This window comes from Physcomitrium patens, chromosome 16 (assembly GCF_059467195.1).
Source record: "Physcomitrium patens ecotype Gransden chromosome 16, ASM5946719v1, whole genome shotgun sequence".
Classification (NCBI taxonomy): Eukaryota; Viridiplantae; Streptophyta; class Bryopsida; order Funariales; family Funariaceae; genus Physcomitrium; species Physcomitrium patens.
The window spans coordinates 10246451-10264913 of NC_143425.1; the positions used below are offsets into that span (position 1 = coordinate 10246451).

General features: G+C 28.2%; 1 protein-coding gene across 2 annotated transcripts; it reads right to left on the minus strand.

The window, feature by feature from the left end:
• Nucleotides 1-12087: 12087 nt before the first annotated feature.
• On the minus strand, nt 12088-14219 carry LOC112293309 (tetraketide alpha-pyrone reductase 1). 2 transcript variants are annotated; one of them, XM_024542571.3, is made up of 6 exons: nt 13993-14219; nt 13665-13834; nt 13276-13473; nt 13008-13170; nt 12692-12881; nt 12088-12513 (listed from the first exon to the last, which is right to left on the minus strand). In XM_024542571.3, the coding sequence occupies exons 1-6, from the start codon at nt 14120-14122 to the stop codon at nt 12207-12209; spliced, it is 1158 nt and encodes a 385-aa protein (XP_024398339.1). In that variant the 5' UTR covers nt 14123-14219; the 3' UTR covers nt 12088-12206. The 2 variants fall into 2 exon arrangements, with proteins under 2 accessions (XP_024398339.1, XP_024398340.1); XM_024542572.3 differs by having other exon boundaries at nt 12088-12592.
• Nucleotides 14220-18463: the final 4244 nt, after the last annotated feature.

Below are 18463 nucleotides of genomic sequence, written 5' to 3' on the forward strand. Positions count from 1 at the left end.
ATATAAATTCTAATAAAATTCTAATTAAATCCTAAATCTTAAATTTTAAATCAAATCTTAATTAAATCTTAAATTCTAAATAAAATCTAAATCAAATCCTAATTCTTAAATTTTAAATCAAATCCAAATCAAATCTTAAAACTTAATTCAAATCCTAATCAAATTCTAAATCTAAAATAAAATTCTAATAAAATATTAATCAAATTATAAATCCAAAATAAAATATTAATTCAAATTTTAATTATAAATTTTAAACTAAAACCTAATCAAATCCTAAATCCTAAATACAATCTTAATAAATTCTAAATAAAATTCTAAAATAATTTCTGATCAAATTCTAATCAAGTCTTGAATTTTAAATCAAATTTTAATGAAATCCTAATTAAACATTATATCTTAAAAAAATTCTTAATCAATCTATTATATATTAAAATTTTAATAATTAATAATCTAATTATAGATTTCAATTCAAAATTTGCACACCATTTATTTATCAAATTGATAAAAAATAAAAATAATTTGAAGAAAATAAAACTTATCAAATAAAAAATAAAACTTAATATTCACTTGGATGTTGGCTGATCTTCTCCTCTAATCTTGATGCCAATCTCTTGGAGCCAATATCTCTTAAATGCATGGTTAAATGGCTTTCAAATTTTGTGATGCTTGTTAATATTAAATCAAATATAATGGTGCAAAATTTTAACTCAATCAAAGTTATAAATTGCTATGAATCTTAGAAATTCTTATTGGTCTTATAAACTCTAAAGTGAAATCCTAGTATGTTTGAATTTCAATAACCTTTAAATAAACTATTAGATTAAGATCAAAATTATAAATCAAATTTTAATTTTTTAAGATAATTTTTACTTAAAATTATTTCTAATTTCTTCTTAAACATGTATATATCAATTTATTTCTTATCTACTTTCATTTATTTCATTTATGGTCTCATAAAATAAATAGAAGTCTCTTTTATATAAAAGAAGTAATAGCACTTATTAATTTTTACTACCTACTTGTCTATTATCTATATTTTAAAGATATTTTTCTAGAATATTTTTATTTAAGCTTCTCTTTAATATATATATATATATATATATATATATATATTAATAGCTATTACAATACAACACAATAATGATTTTATTGATATAAATCCTATTTGATTGTAGTATATTACTATTAAGTTTGCCTTATAGATTAGTTTTATTAGAAGGGATATTAATATTTATGTTTAATCTTAAAAAACTACATAATTTATCATCTTTAGAAATTCATACAAGACACTATAAAGATATAGTTCTTTTCTAGGAAAAAAATGGAGATCTATCTTCTCAATGCCAAGAGCTTACATCTTTATTAGATTTTTTGGAAATACAAGATTATTCATGGTTACTTGTCTTTGCTTATCATGTTCATTGGCATCTATCAAATAAGAATATCATTCACATGGAGCTCTTTGCAAGCATTGGTAATAATTTGGTAATTGTGTTAGAAGTTAAGCTTAATGTTAGGCAATACATTTATGTAGATATTAAAATTATATCTAATCAAGTAGCTTGATGTCTAAATGTTATTACCTTTGTATTTCAAGTAATTACAACTTTTTTCCATTCTTAGTTATTCTAGCCAATTTCCTTGAAATATTACCTTCATTAGTAAGAAAGATTTTAGAAGATTATGCTATAATAATTTATTAAATTTTTTATGGCCTTACCAAGGTCATTCATGTATTGGACGAATTATGATCCTAAAAATATATTTAATTTAATTTTTAATTTTTAATTTACTAGTATACATATTTTTATTTTAATCCAATCAATGAATTGCTGCAAATGTTAAAAATCCTTAGTAGTCCTTTTAATTCTAATTTCTGAAAATTCAATCCATTTGAATTGCAATAATCTTAGAATTAATTATTTCATCAAGTTCAAACTTATATTATACATTTAATACATATATAATCACAAATTTTCAAATTTTTAATTATAGATTCACTACAAATCTTATATAGTATTGAATATTATAAATTCTTTTTATTTTTTGTAAATCAATTTTATTCTAAAAATATTCTTATTTTATAAGCTTTCAAAAAGTTCTTACAAATTTAAATCACTCAAAATCAATGATTAAAGAACTCTTCTCTTATATGCTTCCCAAACCTACTGTCTAATCAACAAAAGAATCCTAGATTTGCCATAAAGACATAGTTTTGTGCCTAAAGATTTGATTTCAAACCAAATTTATAATCAATCTTCTTTGGATATTAATATCTAATTTTTTAAAGTATTTTTTTATTAAAATATTAATATTTATATCTACTTTAATATTTTTATAATCTTAATATTAATATTAATATTTTTTTTTATTTTATTTGTGATTCTATAAAGTAATTAGAAACTAATTTTTTTAAAAATAAATATTAATACTTATTAATTTTATCACCTTCTTGACTATTATCTATACTTATAAGATAATTTGCTAAAATATTTTTTATTAAGCTATTGTATGATATAATCATATTTTTTTATCTAATAATTATATTATAATATAATAATATATCAATTTATACTATTTGGATATATTTTTGAGAATGTGCCTTTAATAATTGATATTTAGATAAGAATTTTTTAATTTGATCAATATATTTATATATTAACTATATAATCTTCCAACCTTTATAGATGCTACAACTTTGGTTTCTTATGTCCATCAACCTCTTTAAATTTGGACCAATTTGGCTTTGTTTTATATACTTACAACAACACTTTTTAGAGTCAAATAACGTCTTATTGCAAGATTGATGATATCTTAGATGATTGAGTATTTTTAGTAATAACTAAGATTGATAAGCCTCTTCTTGCCTTTATCAATCAATTAGAGGCACCTTGTGGCATATTTTTTTTTATTTGAAACATCATGATGACCATTTGCTTGTTTTTAGGTCATAGCAATCATCAAGAGACAATAAAGCTTAATGTTACTAAGGTTGAGGAATTTGAATAATTTTCTTCTTAAAATAGCATATAACTAAAGAAATATAAGCTCAAAATGACTTTTCTACTTTGGCCAAAGTCTTAAAAAAAAGATATTTATAAGATTTATTTTTGCAAGATACTTCTTTTTCTACAAACATTACCAATTCATATACAAATTGTGGTAATAAAAGCTCTCATTTGGCTACAAGTAAAGATGTAAGAAGCATATGAGTTGTCTCTTCTACAAATTAGAAGTTAAAGATTGGGTCCATGTATAATGGTGCTTCATTAATGAAAAAAGAGAGTAAATAGTTTTATGATTGATTGTTGGAGTCAATTCTATATCTTAATGGTGCTTAAGTATAAAAATTATAATCTTTTATTTGCTTATATTTCAATTCTTTTGCTATTATTTTTAATGATCTTAAAAGTTATAGATGCAAATTCATTCACATTTAATTAGAAGATGATCACTTAATCCTTTGAAAATCTTAGAGATTTAATGTCTCTCAGATAGCTAGTGTCCAAACTTATTGTCAAGTATTACTGGTTAGAAACTTAATTGAGCTTTTTAATAGTAGTTATATTTAAGTTACTTTTATACCATCAAAAAAAGAAATTTGGAAATCGGATAAAAAATCAAATATATAGAGACTACTAATGTTTTATTGTGACACAATTATATGGTGAAAGATAAAAATATAAGTTCTATTATAAAAGAGCTTAATTAAAAAATATAATAGAAAAATATAGGTAAAAAATAGGAAATTAATAAAAACTTTTGATATTAATATTATCTTTTGTAAAATAGTTTTTTACTTATTTTATATAATCATAAATAAGATAATAAAGTAGATTCAAAAATAATTAATATAAGCATCTTTGGAAGAGGTTTAAAAATATTTCGTAGCAATAATTATTTTAAAAAATAAAGAATTGATATTCCAATAGGATGGATGTGAATCAAAGTTGAATTCAAATTTCAAGGCACAAAAAAATACACTTACAATAATTCCAAGGTTCTTTTGTGAATCAAAGAATAAGGATACTTTTAAGAGATTTGGATTGATATTGAATTTGTATGGGCTATTGAAATTTAAAGATATTTGTAGTGATATTGGATTTTAAAAAATATAATAAATTTTATATATTTGAGATATTTATGAGTATTATAGCAAATAAAGAAGTAAAATTATAGGCTTTTATAAATATATTTTTTATAAATTTATTTAGAATATTTAAATTAAATCAAATAATTAGATTAAAGAAACTTAGAATTTGATTAGGTTAGAGACTTAGGTGTTTGATTTTTAGGATCAATAAATGTTTTTGTAATCTCAAGAAATTCATTGATTCAATTGAAGCACAATTTTTTAAATGCATAGTGACATCAGATTTCTACAATTTTTTTAATTTGGAAAGAAATCAATTTTTTTAACAAAAAATAATTTCATTTTTTTTAGTTTTATTTATAATTTCTTTATGATATATATATATATATATATATATATATATATATATATATATATATATATATATATATATATATTTATGATTTTTTTATAATTCTCTTTAAAATCTCTTTAAAATTTCTTTTGAATTGATGAAGATTTAATTAGAATTTTTAAGGTTTTATTAGAATTTATTTAATATTCTATTACAATTGTTAGGACCTTTGTTGTTATAATTTCTAATTTACCTTCTATAGCCAAGTGCTTGGTGCATTCTCAAGTAAGATAATATATTATATGACATCAATAAATTAATTATAAAGCCAAATTTGATTGATATTCTATACCAAAATTAAAATAATTATTTGATGCAATAGAATTTTTTCATACATTTAACACTTTGGAATTAAAATTTAATTATTACTAGTATCCATTATTTATTGAAGTTCAATTAAAAGAAAAAGTTTTGGAATGTTAATCAAGATAGCAACAATCAACTCTATCTCTAGAAGCTTCTTATATTTGGTCTCAAGAATACACAAGCTAAATTTCAAAGAATGATGAATTGGATATTGATTGACTTATTATTTATTAGGTGCTACATTGATGATCTTATTATTTTGAATAGGAATCTATATAATCATTTGATGCATTTATAAGAAATATTTGAGTGATTATAGCAATGAAAATTGTACTTACATTAAAGCAAGTACAAATTCTTTTATAAATAATTACCACACTTAAGCCACATGATTATTCCAAGAAATCTTAGAATGCAGGAAGCAAAATTAGATACCTTGTAAAAAATCTCAACAATAATTAATATTTTATAATTTTGGATTTTTTTGATTTGACAAATTACTACCAAATATTTTTTAAGAATTTTAGATTGATTGCCAAAATTTTAACTATTTACATAGACAAGAATCATCTATGGACTTAAGATTATAAGTAGCAGCATGTATTTGAGATATTGAAGCAAAAATTAAGTTTAATTCCATTGCTTCAAAGTCTGCATGCTATTAAATCTTTTCAAATATATACAATAGAATATAATAGAATTAAAAGTGATCTTAAAACAAAATGATGATATAAAACAAGAATATATCATTGCATTTATTTCTAAAAGGAATAATAATGTGGAATCCAATCATTCATCTTACAAAGAAAAAGCTTTGGTAGCAATTTGGGCCATTGCTTATCTTTGGCCTTATTTGTATAGACCACAATTTACATTGGTATTAGTCCAAGAATTATGCTAGTTAGGGGTGTATTATAGAATAATAACTATAATATTAGGACGCACTCTAGACATAAATAATTTTTTGATTACAATACTTTTTAATAATATGTCTAAATTTAGAAGTATCATAGATTCAATGAACTAATATTTTTTTTTTATTTACTTGAATATAAAATATTATTCTATTTTTCATAGCTAGAATGTTTCCAAAAATGTAACAAATAAGCTTACTGTATTTTTAACACTTAGCTATTAAACATCCAAATCTCAAAGAGAAAAAAAGAGCTAATATGTGTTTCTATACTAATTTTTATAATACTAATAAAATTTCTTAATCACCAATTCTATCCTAAATTCACAACTATGCTATCTCTAGTTGTATTTTTGTCCTATCTTCTTTTTATATTATCATCCTTTCATATTGTGGCTTTCACTAAAAGATTATTCATGTCATCTTTGGTGCTAATGTTTTTTTTTATCACAAGCTCATATTTAATCTTCAAGTGCATTGTAGTATTATTATGTCTTATTATGGAAGGTATTTATTGATCAAAGAATAAGATTTTTAAAACTTAATATTATATTTTACAACACATCCAATGAATGGTTGTCCTTTATATAATTTAGTCATGGTCTTATATTATCTACCTAAGGTAAGTACATCTGACTGCAATAATATTACTCATTCAAAGAGCTTATATTTTTTTGCAAATGATATCTGCCAAAGTACCTTCATGTCATGGCATTAAAAGAATAATAAACAAAGATATAAGATATTAATATAAGGTCTTTAAAATTAACAAAGATACACTAATTATCAAGAACAAGATCTTGATAAAGACAAATAAACAAGTGAGACTTCTTTCAAAGAAAGATGACAAAATAGAAATAACTCAATATGTATATTAAGAAAGAAATTTCAATGGTTATTGCCAAAAGATAAGAAAACTAGAAACCCTTGAAACTAGACTAGAAACAAGAAAGGAGTTGACAAGAGTGAAGAGGGCTTCACTCTTGTCTCTATATATACTATCTAACTAAGGGCTATGTCGTGATGTTCTATAAAACTTCCAATATGTGTTGACTTTATAGGACACATGCCTTAACTTATAAGGTAAGTTTTGCTACGTATGGGCCACATAGTTACCTTGGTCTTCAAACTAACATGTGTGGCACATGGCCAAATTGTTGACCACATTTCTAATCCAAAAAGTCAATTAAAGACACCTATAAAGTCAAAGTAGCATCTATGAAGCTTCCATAGCAAATACTATAGAATTAACTTAATTTTATATATTTTTATTTACTTCTACTTATTTATATATGTAATTACTGACTTACATGCATATGACTGTGACATTATCCCCCCTTCTAGAGATGAGTTCCATTAGGAGAAGTCATCATATGTTGAGGAAATCTATGATGTGACGAATTATATTTGCCACATACTCTAATCTTTGTTGTCTTCAAAGATGATTGATAGGGCCTGTCAACCATCGATAGTGTCTCATACTAGGGTAGGAAGACCACCCAGTTATTTGATTGTTGTTGAGGCCTTCATAACTTCCTTCAAATAAAACATTTGGAACACCGTCAAAAATTGTTCCTACCTCTAGTAAAATCACCAAACATCGGGAGTCCCTTCCAAGGTCATGATACCAAACGCATTGTATCTCACCATCTATTTGAGAAAGAACATGTCATCCTTGAAGATCTTCATCTTCATTGCGTTGTCTTGAAGGTTGTGACAATCGTAATGTCTCATCTGGGAGGCTAACAAATGAAGGCTCTTGAGTCAAATCCATTGGTTGTTGGTTCTTCATCTCCTCAGTGTCACAACTACAAAGAAGCTACAGACAAAGATTAAAAGTAGAATGTTATCTTATCTAGATCTTGTTTCTTTAATAAAGAAGATTTTGATTTTGATTTTGATGGATGTCATGGATGAAAAGCCTCCACCACCTTTGCTGCATTTGCAAGATTCTTTACTAGCTCTTATGTGTGTTCACTAATATCATATCCATGCCAATGGACAAGATATTCTAATTTATTTTGGTACTGTCTTGAATCTAAGACTTCTTCCACTTCGAACTCTTTATTATTGTCCACTTCTATAGGAGGAGGTGGAACTTACCTTCTTCTTGGTATGTCCACTATCTTGTATGGTTCAAGAAGAGACATGAGGAATTTTAGATGGATTTTTATTGACTTTGATAAGTGTAAACGATATACAACTGGATTGATTTGTGTAGAAATAGAAAATGATCCAAGCCTTCAATAGTCCAACTTGTTATAAAAACGAGTGGTCTTGATATTGCGATGAAGTAACCATATCTTGTCACCCATGTGGAATGGTAGTTGTTCATTTCAATAGACATGCGCATTGACCTTTTGTTGTTCTTCAGCTTCTTTTAATTACGCCTTTATCATTGCATATAGCTTTGACAAATGAATTGCCAAATCTTTTGCTGCAGGATTATCAACTTTTAAAAAGTTAAAAGTATCAAGTCATGGATGATAACCATAATTGACAAAGAAAGGTGTTTGTTTTATAGAAGAATGTATCATGTTATTATAAACAAACTCTGCCAATGGCAAAAGAATTTTTCAATGATCTTGTTGGTAGTTGATGGTACATCTTACATATTACTCCAAAATTTGATTAACACGCTCTATTTATCCATCAGTTTGAGGATGGAATGTCAAAGATTATTTTATATCTACTTTTAGAATCTTAAAAAGAGTCTGCCAAAATCTTGATACAAATTGATTTCTCCTATCGGATATAATATCCTTGGATAATCCATGATAGCGATAGATGTTGTCAAGAAAGAGCTTAGGTATTTCTTCACGTGAGATAGATTTTGTACATATTACAAAATGTGCCATCTTGATAAAAAAATCTACCATTACAAATATAGAGTCATAAGATTAGAAGATCCGTGATGAAATCCATAGAAACAAAAGACTATGGTTATTCTAGGATGAGTAATGGCTGAAGAAGTCCATAAGGTCGATGACGAGGAGTTTTTTATCTTGAGCAAACATCACAAGATTGTACAAAATCTTTGACTGCTTTTCACATTTGTGGCCACCAAAAGTCTTTGGATATTAGTTCCAAAGTTTTATTATACCCAAAATATCTTGCTGCTGGAAAGTCATGACAAGCTTGAAAAATATGTAATTGAGCTTCACCTTCTAGAACATATAGGTGTCCCTCAAAATATAGTAGATTGTTCTTAAATTCAAACTTGGAAGTATCATGAGACTTTGAAGGATTTTTCTTAATATCACGAATAAGAAGATCAGAAGACATACTTGGCTGAACTTGCTTAATGAAAGTTGAATCAATAGTTAGTGTTGTTTTCATTGCTTGAAGATAAAGTTGCTTTGGCTTCAAGAAAATTATCCATTATTGATCAAAAGTAGCATCTCCTTTCTTTGGTGCAAGGTAAAATCGTGTAGAAAGTGCATCTTACAAACTTTATTGCTTTTCTAGTTGATAAGTGATCTTGAATTCGAATCTTAACAAAGACATACTCCAATAGGCTTGGTGATGATTCAAAACACATGCTAACATAAAATATTTAAGATTCTTGAGATTCATATACATGGTAATTAGACTAGAAGCACCTTCTAGACAATGGTGCCATTCTTGAAACGAATCCATGATTGTAAGAAGTTCTTTGTCATGGATCTTGTAGTTGATATCAGTTGCTAAAAATTTTCTGGAATGAAAAGCTATTAGATGAAGTTTATCATCTGTTCCCATTTGATATAATACGGCACTCAAAGCAAAGTTTGATGCATTTGTTTCCATAAAAAATGGCTCAAAAAAGTCGATGCGATATAAGATTGGTGCAAAAACAAAGGTTGTCTTCAAAGCTTCAAATACTACTTCCGCTTCTTGATTCCATTGAAGTTTGTCTTTACAAATCAAATGTGTAAGTGGAGCTGCAACTTGAAAGAAGTCTTTAATGAAGATCCGATAGTAGTTAGCAAATCCTAAAAAGCATTGGACATCTCTTACCGTTTTTGGGATCTTTCAATCTATAATAGTTTGAATTTTCTTAGGATCCATCATAAGTCCATCATTTGAAATGATGTAATTTTGAATCTAAAATAATGTAACTCCATGGTGTATATTCTTTAACTTTGAGGTCCCAATTTCTAAGAACCTTAGAACAATATTTTCTTTAATATTTTCGATCTTGTATAAATCTCAAGGAATATAAATATCTTTGATGGATCTAATAATTAATAATTTTTTTTAATAATTTTAATTCTTTTAAATAAGATTATAGCAAATTCGGCCTTTCACTTCTCTCTATAGTTTATTGATAAGCACTTTAAAGGTATACATTATTAGAAGGTTTTGAACTTGGAATAATCTCACTACATAACATGCTAAAATTAAATTCATCAACTTTTGAAGAATCTACTTCTTACAAGGATTTTTTTTCTTTTTTTTTCTTTTTATGGCCTCAGATACCATATATCTAAAGATATCTATATTTTCTCTTCATGTGCATATTTGTGGAGTATTTTTACTTCATTCTTTGAAAAACCAAAATCAAACAATTTCACACATACAAATTCTAAATCAACCACTTTTGTGATATCCATTGAATTTATAATAATATTATTAAGTTTTAGGTTTTAATGTACTACCTTTATGTTATACATGTAATATATTCTACTTGTAATTTACAGCATTATATTTATTGCAATTTCTTTTAAAAGTAATACTTTTTCTAACCTATTAAGTAAAGTCATCTTTTCTTATTTTATGACCAATTCAAAAAAAAAAATCGAAAAATTGCAACAAAATAATTTAATGATATTTGAATGACTTAATCCATCCAAAATTCCAACTTCACCAAAATAGCTTTTTTAGACTTATCAAAATTATTGAATATAGGAATAATCTTTATTGCACTTTCAATACTCAACCATTTTATTACATACACATTGCATACATGTTTTTATTGTATATATGTTGCATATACCATTTTATTGCATACACATTATTACATATGCATTCATTCAAATATGTCAAGGTTCTAAACCCCTTTGGAAACTTCTTCAAATTTCTATACTTTGAAAAATCTAATTCTTCCATTGCAATTAAATATGGCATTTTACTTGGAAACTCTTCCAAAGTCTCTCATTTATTCATGCCTAATTTCTTCAAATATGTCAAGCTTCTAAATCCATTGGAAGCTAGACATGTATATATTATTTTAAGTATATGCAATGTTTTAAGTTTATTAGTCAAAGGCAACAACTTCAAGAGATTAGAACTTGGTATCTATAAGAGTTATGGTTATAAGAATTGGAGTGTAGTTGTATTGGCAAGACAAGAAAAAAATCACAAAGTTTTAAAGTATTGTGACATTTGGTTTAGGAGATATGCACTAAAGAGTAATGAAGTATAGAATTGTGAAGAAAGAGTAGTGACCAAAAAGTTAACTTAGGAGATTTGCTTGCTACAAATGATTCAAGTTATCAATCACTTTGAAAATTTGAACTAAAGAGGAGATGAGATGTGTGATTCATTGCAAAATGTTTCAAATCATTATTTTATTTGTTGGTCATCCACACCTTAAAGTGTTCTGGTAACAAGAAGCCATTAGGGTTTTCTGTTAAGGCAGTACCTGGTAGCACCTGGGTACCTATTCCATCCTGCTGTGGCTCTCATTTTGACTCAAAGCACTTAAGCAAGTGACCACTCCCTTTTTGGCATGGTTACAGGCGCTCAAATTATAGGCAACTACATGTGTGTCAGATTCGACTGATTTAGAGAAAAACAGTCACAATTTTTTAGATACACGTATTTCAGGATCGTGGAATTATTCAGCACCGTTTTGGAGCATGGTGGGTTTGTTTTCTTCTGTGCATGAGGAGAACAGCTATGGTCACCCAACGAGCAAAGTGGTGGTGATGGATCTTGACTATGGATGCTGTATTCCAAGCATTGCTACTGTTTTGATATTTGGTGCGCGAGATCTAACTTGCCTGAGGCCTGAAATACTCCTTTGACCTGTCTCCAATGATTCGAACTGTCCATCACATGCACAAGGAAATCCCTTTGGATTTATTTCAAGCAATTCTTTCAAGTTTACTCTTCACATGTACCCACTCAAGCTGTGCAGTTTCATAAATCCATCCATGCGAAATCGCATCCTTGGTTGAGACGTCATTTAATGGTTCTAAATTAACAGAATTTTCTGTGAAGGATATCTAGTGGACACCGGTATAACCAATCCTTCATTCGGAACAAGACGAAATGAACCTGACGTTGAGTTTTTGGTCATGGCAAGCTGGTATTACACAACAGGCAGAGTAAGCTGCGATTTTTGAAATGTAACGTGAAAGACAGGCATTGGTCGGTAACCACCAGGAGGCTAACTTGAGAAGGATCCAAAAGTTAAAGTTTATTAATGCTGTTCATAATCCTAAACCACTTGGTCAGCAGTGCTTTCGTGCAAACACTCTTAGATTTCCTTCGATCTTACATTTTCGACCTCGTTATGTTTTTGCACAGTATCTTTGCACAAAATGGATAGTAAGGTGGTATAACCTTCTTGGAGCTATTCTGAGCCCTGTGAATAATCTTCCACGGTCGTCCCTTGGGACTGCGACTACGTCAAAAACCAGCTGAACAGTGGTTTTCCAATTCAGAATCTTAAATAGCCAGTCAAACATTCTGAAGCACACTATCCTTCGAATGCTCATCAGGTGTAGATGACGATGTCGGCGTTTTCTCTGGTTTTCTCTTGAGGAGACCCTTTTCCTCCAAGAATGAAATGCAGTCGTCAAACATGACGTCCAAAGGCTTGCAGTTTAGACCAAGGCGTTGCAGTTTAGTGGTGTTTAGCTTGTAATAGGGCATTTTGGGGAGTTCATCATTGAATCTGACATACATCATTCATATAAAGTGAGGACCCGTGATGTAGCACGCCTTAAGCAGATATTGGATGGCTTACTTCAGACTGGTTAGTAGAAATGCTTACTTGGTTGAAATTTGAAGGTGTGGATAACGATCAGCCAAATACTGAACCAATTCCTGCGGGGTGGCTTCTTGTGCAGAACATATATATCGTCCTTGTGCAGATGGCGTTTCATAGACTAAAATGTGGGCTCGTGCAACATCATCAACGTGGACATAGCCCATTCGCCCATGAATTCCAAAGTTCCTGCCTCCTGCAGCACTTGTGATGAATGCTTTCTTGTGAAGAGAACGCGGACAAGACTTTAACTATATCTATGTGTGTGTGTATATATATATATATAGGAGAAATGAATGAGCTGGAGTGTCTATACACAAACCATTGAGCAGGTCGCAGATATCTTGCGCCGTTTTCGACAGCGGATAAGGTAAACAGGGTCCAATTACGAAACTTGGCAGTACCACCACCAAGTCGATGGAGTGAAGAAATGCGAACTTCCAAGCCTCCTGCTCTGATAGTATTTTTGCTAACGAGTACCAAATCTGCGCAGATAGCACGATCTTCTTACAACTAGTTGGACATCACGGTTTAGGATCAACTGAGGATGCGACCATTTCAGGGTCTCAACAACAGGTCGAAAGGATGACCTGATACTTGGTGCAGAAAAAGATGCTACTCCAAGAGTACTCGTCCAGATAAGTGACAGCACCCGGCTGCTCCAGGTCGTCACGGAATCGAACAGCAGCAGTGGACGAAGTAAGCACCACGCGCTTCAAGGTGGTTGACTTGGCACATGAGTGCAGTACATTTAATGTGCCCAAAATAGTGGGATCAAGCATCTCAGCCTGCTTAATTTTACAATCTGTTAAAACCAAAATGTCTTGTGGATATACGGGGACGCAACTCACATGTCCGACAGCTCTCTGGTGAACGTGTTTAGCCTGCCCATGCTTTACTCTGTGGGACATAATTATCACAGAATGTTCGCAAGTGGATCGAACAACGTACATTGAACGGGTCGATCGATAGACTGTACCTTGGGATCAGATTTGATGCGAACCAGAGCAGCCGCAGTGTGAAACACACCCTCGCACCCTGCCACAGCTGCATCGTAGCTCCCTTCCACGAGCAAGTCCCCTTTCACCAACTGCAGCCTCTCCTTCGCCCCCGACAGTGCCCATAGATGAGCTGCCTTCTCATAATTCTCTGATCCAGTTCCAGAGCATTGTCCCACTCAAGGCTCAGTTTCAGAGGCAACAATGTTTCGCAAACCTTCCTAGTGGTATGATTACTCATCTGCAAACTATGTATGGCAGGATGTTTCCCACTGCATTGCTGCATGACAAAATGTTCTGAGCTATTACCAGGATCTCTCACAGCTCCACGAACACGATATCCATCCTGAAGCAGACACTTGATGAGCCAGGAGGCCACAAACCCCGTTGCTCCTGTGACGCAGACTGTCCCTTTAGATTTCTCTGTAGAGTGACCCATCGTAGCCCAGTTTTTTCTCACTTCGGTTGAAGGCTAGGAGAATGACCCAACTGATGCACACAGGTTCGTTAGCACTGCCAGGCCCCACATTGTGTATGCTACTTATGCTAGAGCTGATGACTGACCTACCCTCACAGATTGGCGGCCTAGGCTTTTCGTGTGAGAGACCAAGAAGCTCGATCTTCTAGGCCATTGACTAAAGCAACCGAATATCCACAACAGTGAAATAATAATAATAATAATAATAAAGGACTCCATAGTTGTGGTCGTCAATCACCGGGCGTCAATAGTTGTCGAAGAAAACTGTTTCGAAAAAGTGTCCAGCAGCCAATTGCTGGGGAATAGATGAAGTTAATCGCATGTTTACACATAACACACCTATAGAAGACAAGAGAAAAACAACATGTTTATATGTACCTCCATGTAAACATCTTATTTTTTTCAGTCATTATACATGTTTACATGTCTTTTAAATGGGCTTGTAAGCCTTAGCATGTTTCTGGCTTAAACAACTCAAACTGCATTTCAAACACACCATCATTGAAGTATAAAAATATTAAAATAATAAAAAATTACACAAGTGTTAATAATTGTTTTCAAAATTATGTAAATGACACAATCTACTGATTAGTATACCACAAAAAATTTAAACACAACAGAAATATGAATTGCAAATTATTTTGGAACAACACAAAAATACAATTATATTAATAATTATTATTTTTAATTATATTGATTTAAAATTATAACTCTCCAAATTTACATCATTTTTTTTTGTATCAGTGAAACACATGTATTATGTAATTTAAAATATAAACATATAAATAAGATAAAAAAATCACATAATATTAAAAACAAAATTTTAAATTGGTGTTAATAACTGAGATTAATTTATTACTTTTCCAATTAATTAGAATTTTCAAATATAAAATTAATTTGTTATATGTAATTTAAATGGATAATATAATTTAATAATTTAATAATTTATTTTATAACAATCAATAATAAATTAGATCTAAAAGTAAACAAAATATAAAGACTTCTAATAACATAAATATTTAATAAAGTTTTTTTATATATATATGTAAGTATATATACATATATATATATATACATATATATATATATATACATATATATATACATATATATATATATATATATATATATATATATTTATTTCAAAGTTATTTTAACTTTTGCAATACCACAATAGCATTTTTTTATGTATGTATGTATGTATAGATATATAGTAAATAAAAAAAAGAGTATTATTAATAATTGTTTTGATTGCAAAATTTCAAGATTTGGTGGTAGAGATTATAATAGAAATAATAAAAGAATAAAATTAAAATTAAAATTAAATAAGAAAAAAAGATCTATTCAAATACAAAAAACTAAATATAAATTTTAAAGAATTTTTTCTTATTTTTGATTCATATTTCAAAAGAGTTTGAAAGTAGTTTGGTTATTATAGAAGATTAGTGTAGAATATGTATAAAACAATTATAATTATCAGCTTATGGACTATAAGGATATTAAGAGGCTTTTAGTAAAATACTATTAATTATTTTTATGAAATTAGACTACTAAATGTTATTTTTTTTTTAAATAGTGTACTTGGATCATTATTAAAGGACTAAAAAGGAATAATAAGGCAAATATGGCATTTAATACATATAAAGAAGATTTATATTAAAAATATTTTTAAAAGTTAATTTTATTACAAAGATAGTATCTAAATTCATATTGAAGATGTAAAATTTTATAAATAAAACAAAGCTATGTATAAGTTTCTATACTATGAATTCAAAATTTATAATTTTTTTTGGATAAATAAGTAATTAAGTAAAGATTAAAATATATATATATATATAAGACTATCAACGTATTTTAAAAGTATCATTCTAATATGTACAATTTAAGAATGTAAAAAATGTAAAAAATAGAAAAATAAATTATTTATTGTGCTTATTTTGAATGCTTGTGCCAAAGATTTCAAACTTTTATTATGTCCCTAATATCTTATGATTTATTTTTTCTACTATTCTTTAAAGTAAAAAATAAGTTGAAATGTTTATTTTTGAGTTGTCATGGCTTATCAATTTATAGGCAATAATAGTACTAAAGTTAAAACTTTAGTAAGAATTTTTGGTTTTAAAATCATATTAGTAGATAACATGTGAGATGTAACTTATATTGTGACTATGATAAAAGATTAAGCATATAAAACTTTAAATAAAACATATTTTTATAAAAATACTAATAGAATTAATTAAATTTTATAATTAAGAAGTGGTCTAACTTTGTTGTGTTATAATAAAACTATTGGATTAGAGAAAAAATATAAATTATACAAAAAAAGATTTAATTATAAAATATATTAGAAAATTATTTTAAAATATATTAAAAAAATAAAATAAAGAGACAATAAAAATAATTAGTATTAATGTAGTCTTTTATAAATAAATAAATAAATAAATATTCTACTTAATTCTAGAAAGAATTAAAGGTGGTTATTTAGGTGGAACCTACTATAGAACATTCTAGAAAGAATTTAGGGCGATTATTTAGGTAGAGCCTACCATAGAACCTACTAAAAAAAATAAGGTAGTTATCTAAGTGGAGCCTACTATGGAACCTTCTAGAAAGAGTTTAAGGTAGTTATTTAAGTGGGATCTATGATCTAGGAACATTCTAGAAAATCTAGGGTGGTAGAACTAAGTATAAATAGGACTAGTTAGGGCCTTTTGAGGCATCTGGTCAGGTATGGCTTCAAATCTTTTTTCTTAATACAATTGGATTTTGTATCTTCTTGCTTTGTTTGTTTTGTCTTAATTCTAGTTGTTCAGTTTTATCTTTTGTATCCCATTCTATTTGGTTTTGCTAGTTTTGGTCTGGTCTAGTTTATCCTACCTTGTGATGATATTTTATATTATTGTGGATTAAAAGGGCCTTGAATACTTGAGTTAAACTGGTCCTATTTCAATAAGATTTGTGAGAGCATTAGTTAGAAGTAAATGGGTGGATATTGACTTTGTAAGAGTTTTGTAAAGTCAAGATTGTTTTAGATAATTCAAAATTTTTTAATATTTCAAAGTTTTTATATTTTAGAAAATTTTATAAATATTTTAGCAAATTAATAAGTAAAAATTTGAAAGATTATGAATCTACTAGTTTTAAATGTATTTTGTAAATTTAAGATTAATTAAAAGATTGAATCAAAGATTATTGAAATTTAATTTGATTAAGATCATAGAAATTAGACTTTAAAAATCAATGAGTATTTCTATAATTTTGAAAATTTTATTAATTAGATGTAAAGGACATGAATTGGAAGAAGATACATAAATCTGAAAAATTTGTGTTAAAAGAAAAGTGACAAAATAACAATAAAGTAGTATGTATATTAAAAAGAAACTAAAATGGCTATTAGCAAAATACAAGGAAAGTAGAGACTCTTAAATCTAGATTAGAAGCAAGAAAGGAGTTGACAAGAATGAAAAAGGCTTCATTCTTGCCTCTATATATACTATCTAACTAGGAACTACGTGGCGATGTTCTATAGGATCTCTAATATGTGTTGACTTTGCAAGACACATGCTTTAGTTTACAAGGCAAGTTTTCTACATGTGGGCTACATAATTAGCTTATTCTTCAAGCTACCAACATGTGTGGTACATAGCCAACTTGTTGACTACGTTTTTAAACTAAAAAGTCAATTAAAGATACCTATAAAATCAAACTAATATCTATAAAGCTTCTAGGAAGCTTTTATAGAAGATATTATAGAATTAACTTATTTTTAATTACTTTTATTTAAATCATATAAGTAATTATTAGTTTATAAATGTATGTCCGTGACAATATTTTTTCTTCTAAAGACAAGTTTTACAAAGAATGACCTTCATATGTTGAGAAAATCCATGATGTGGCAAATTGTATTTGCCACATACTCCAATCTTTGTTCTCTTTGAAGATAGTTGATAGGCCCTCTCAACCATCGATAGTATCCTATATTAAGATAAAAAGACCACCTTGTTATTTGGTCACTGTTGAGGCCTTCATAACTGCCTTCAAATAAAATATTTGGAATATTTTCAAGTATTGTTCCTACCTCTAATAAAATCACCAAACATCAAGAGTCTCTTCCAAGGTCCTGATATCAAATACGTTATATTTTGTTGTTTATTCAAGGAAGGATATGTCATTCTTTATGATCTTCATCTCGATTTTGTCATCTTGAAGGTTGTGACAATCACAATGTCTTGTTTGGTAAGTCTATAAATGAAAGCTCTTGAGTTGAATCTGTTGGTTATTGGTTTTCCATCTCATGAGCCT

What these genes read in the sequence shown, in the direction of transcription:
- LOC112293309 (XM_024542571.3), bottom strand. Translation starts at nt 14,122, where the DNA reads ATGGGTCACTCTACAGAGAAATCTAAAGGGACAGTCTGCGTCACAGGA. An exon ending in TTTTCTGCACCAAGTATCAG is followed by an intron (nt 13,171 to 13,275) that starts GTCATCCTTTCG and finishes CTATCTGCGCAG; the next exon opens with ATTTGGTACTCGTTAGCAAA. An exon ending in TATCTGCGACCTGCTCAATG is followed by an intron (nt 12,882 to 13,007) that starts GTTTGTGTATAG and finishes CAAGTGCTGCAG; the next exon opens with GAGGCAGGAACTTTGGAATT.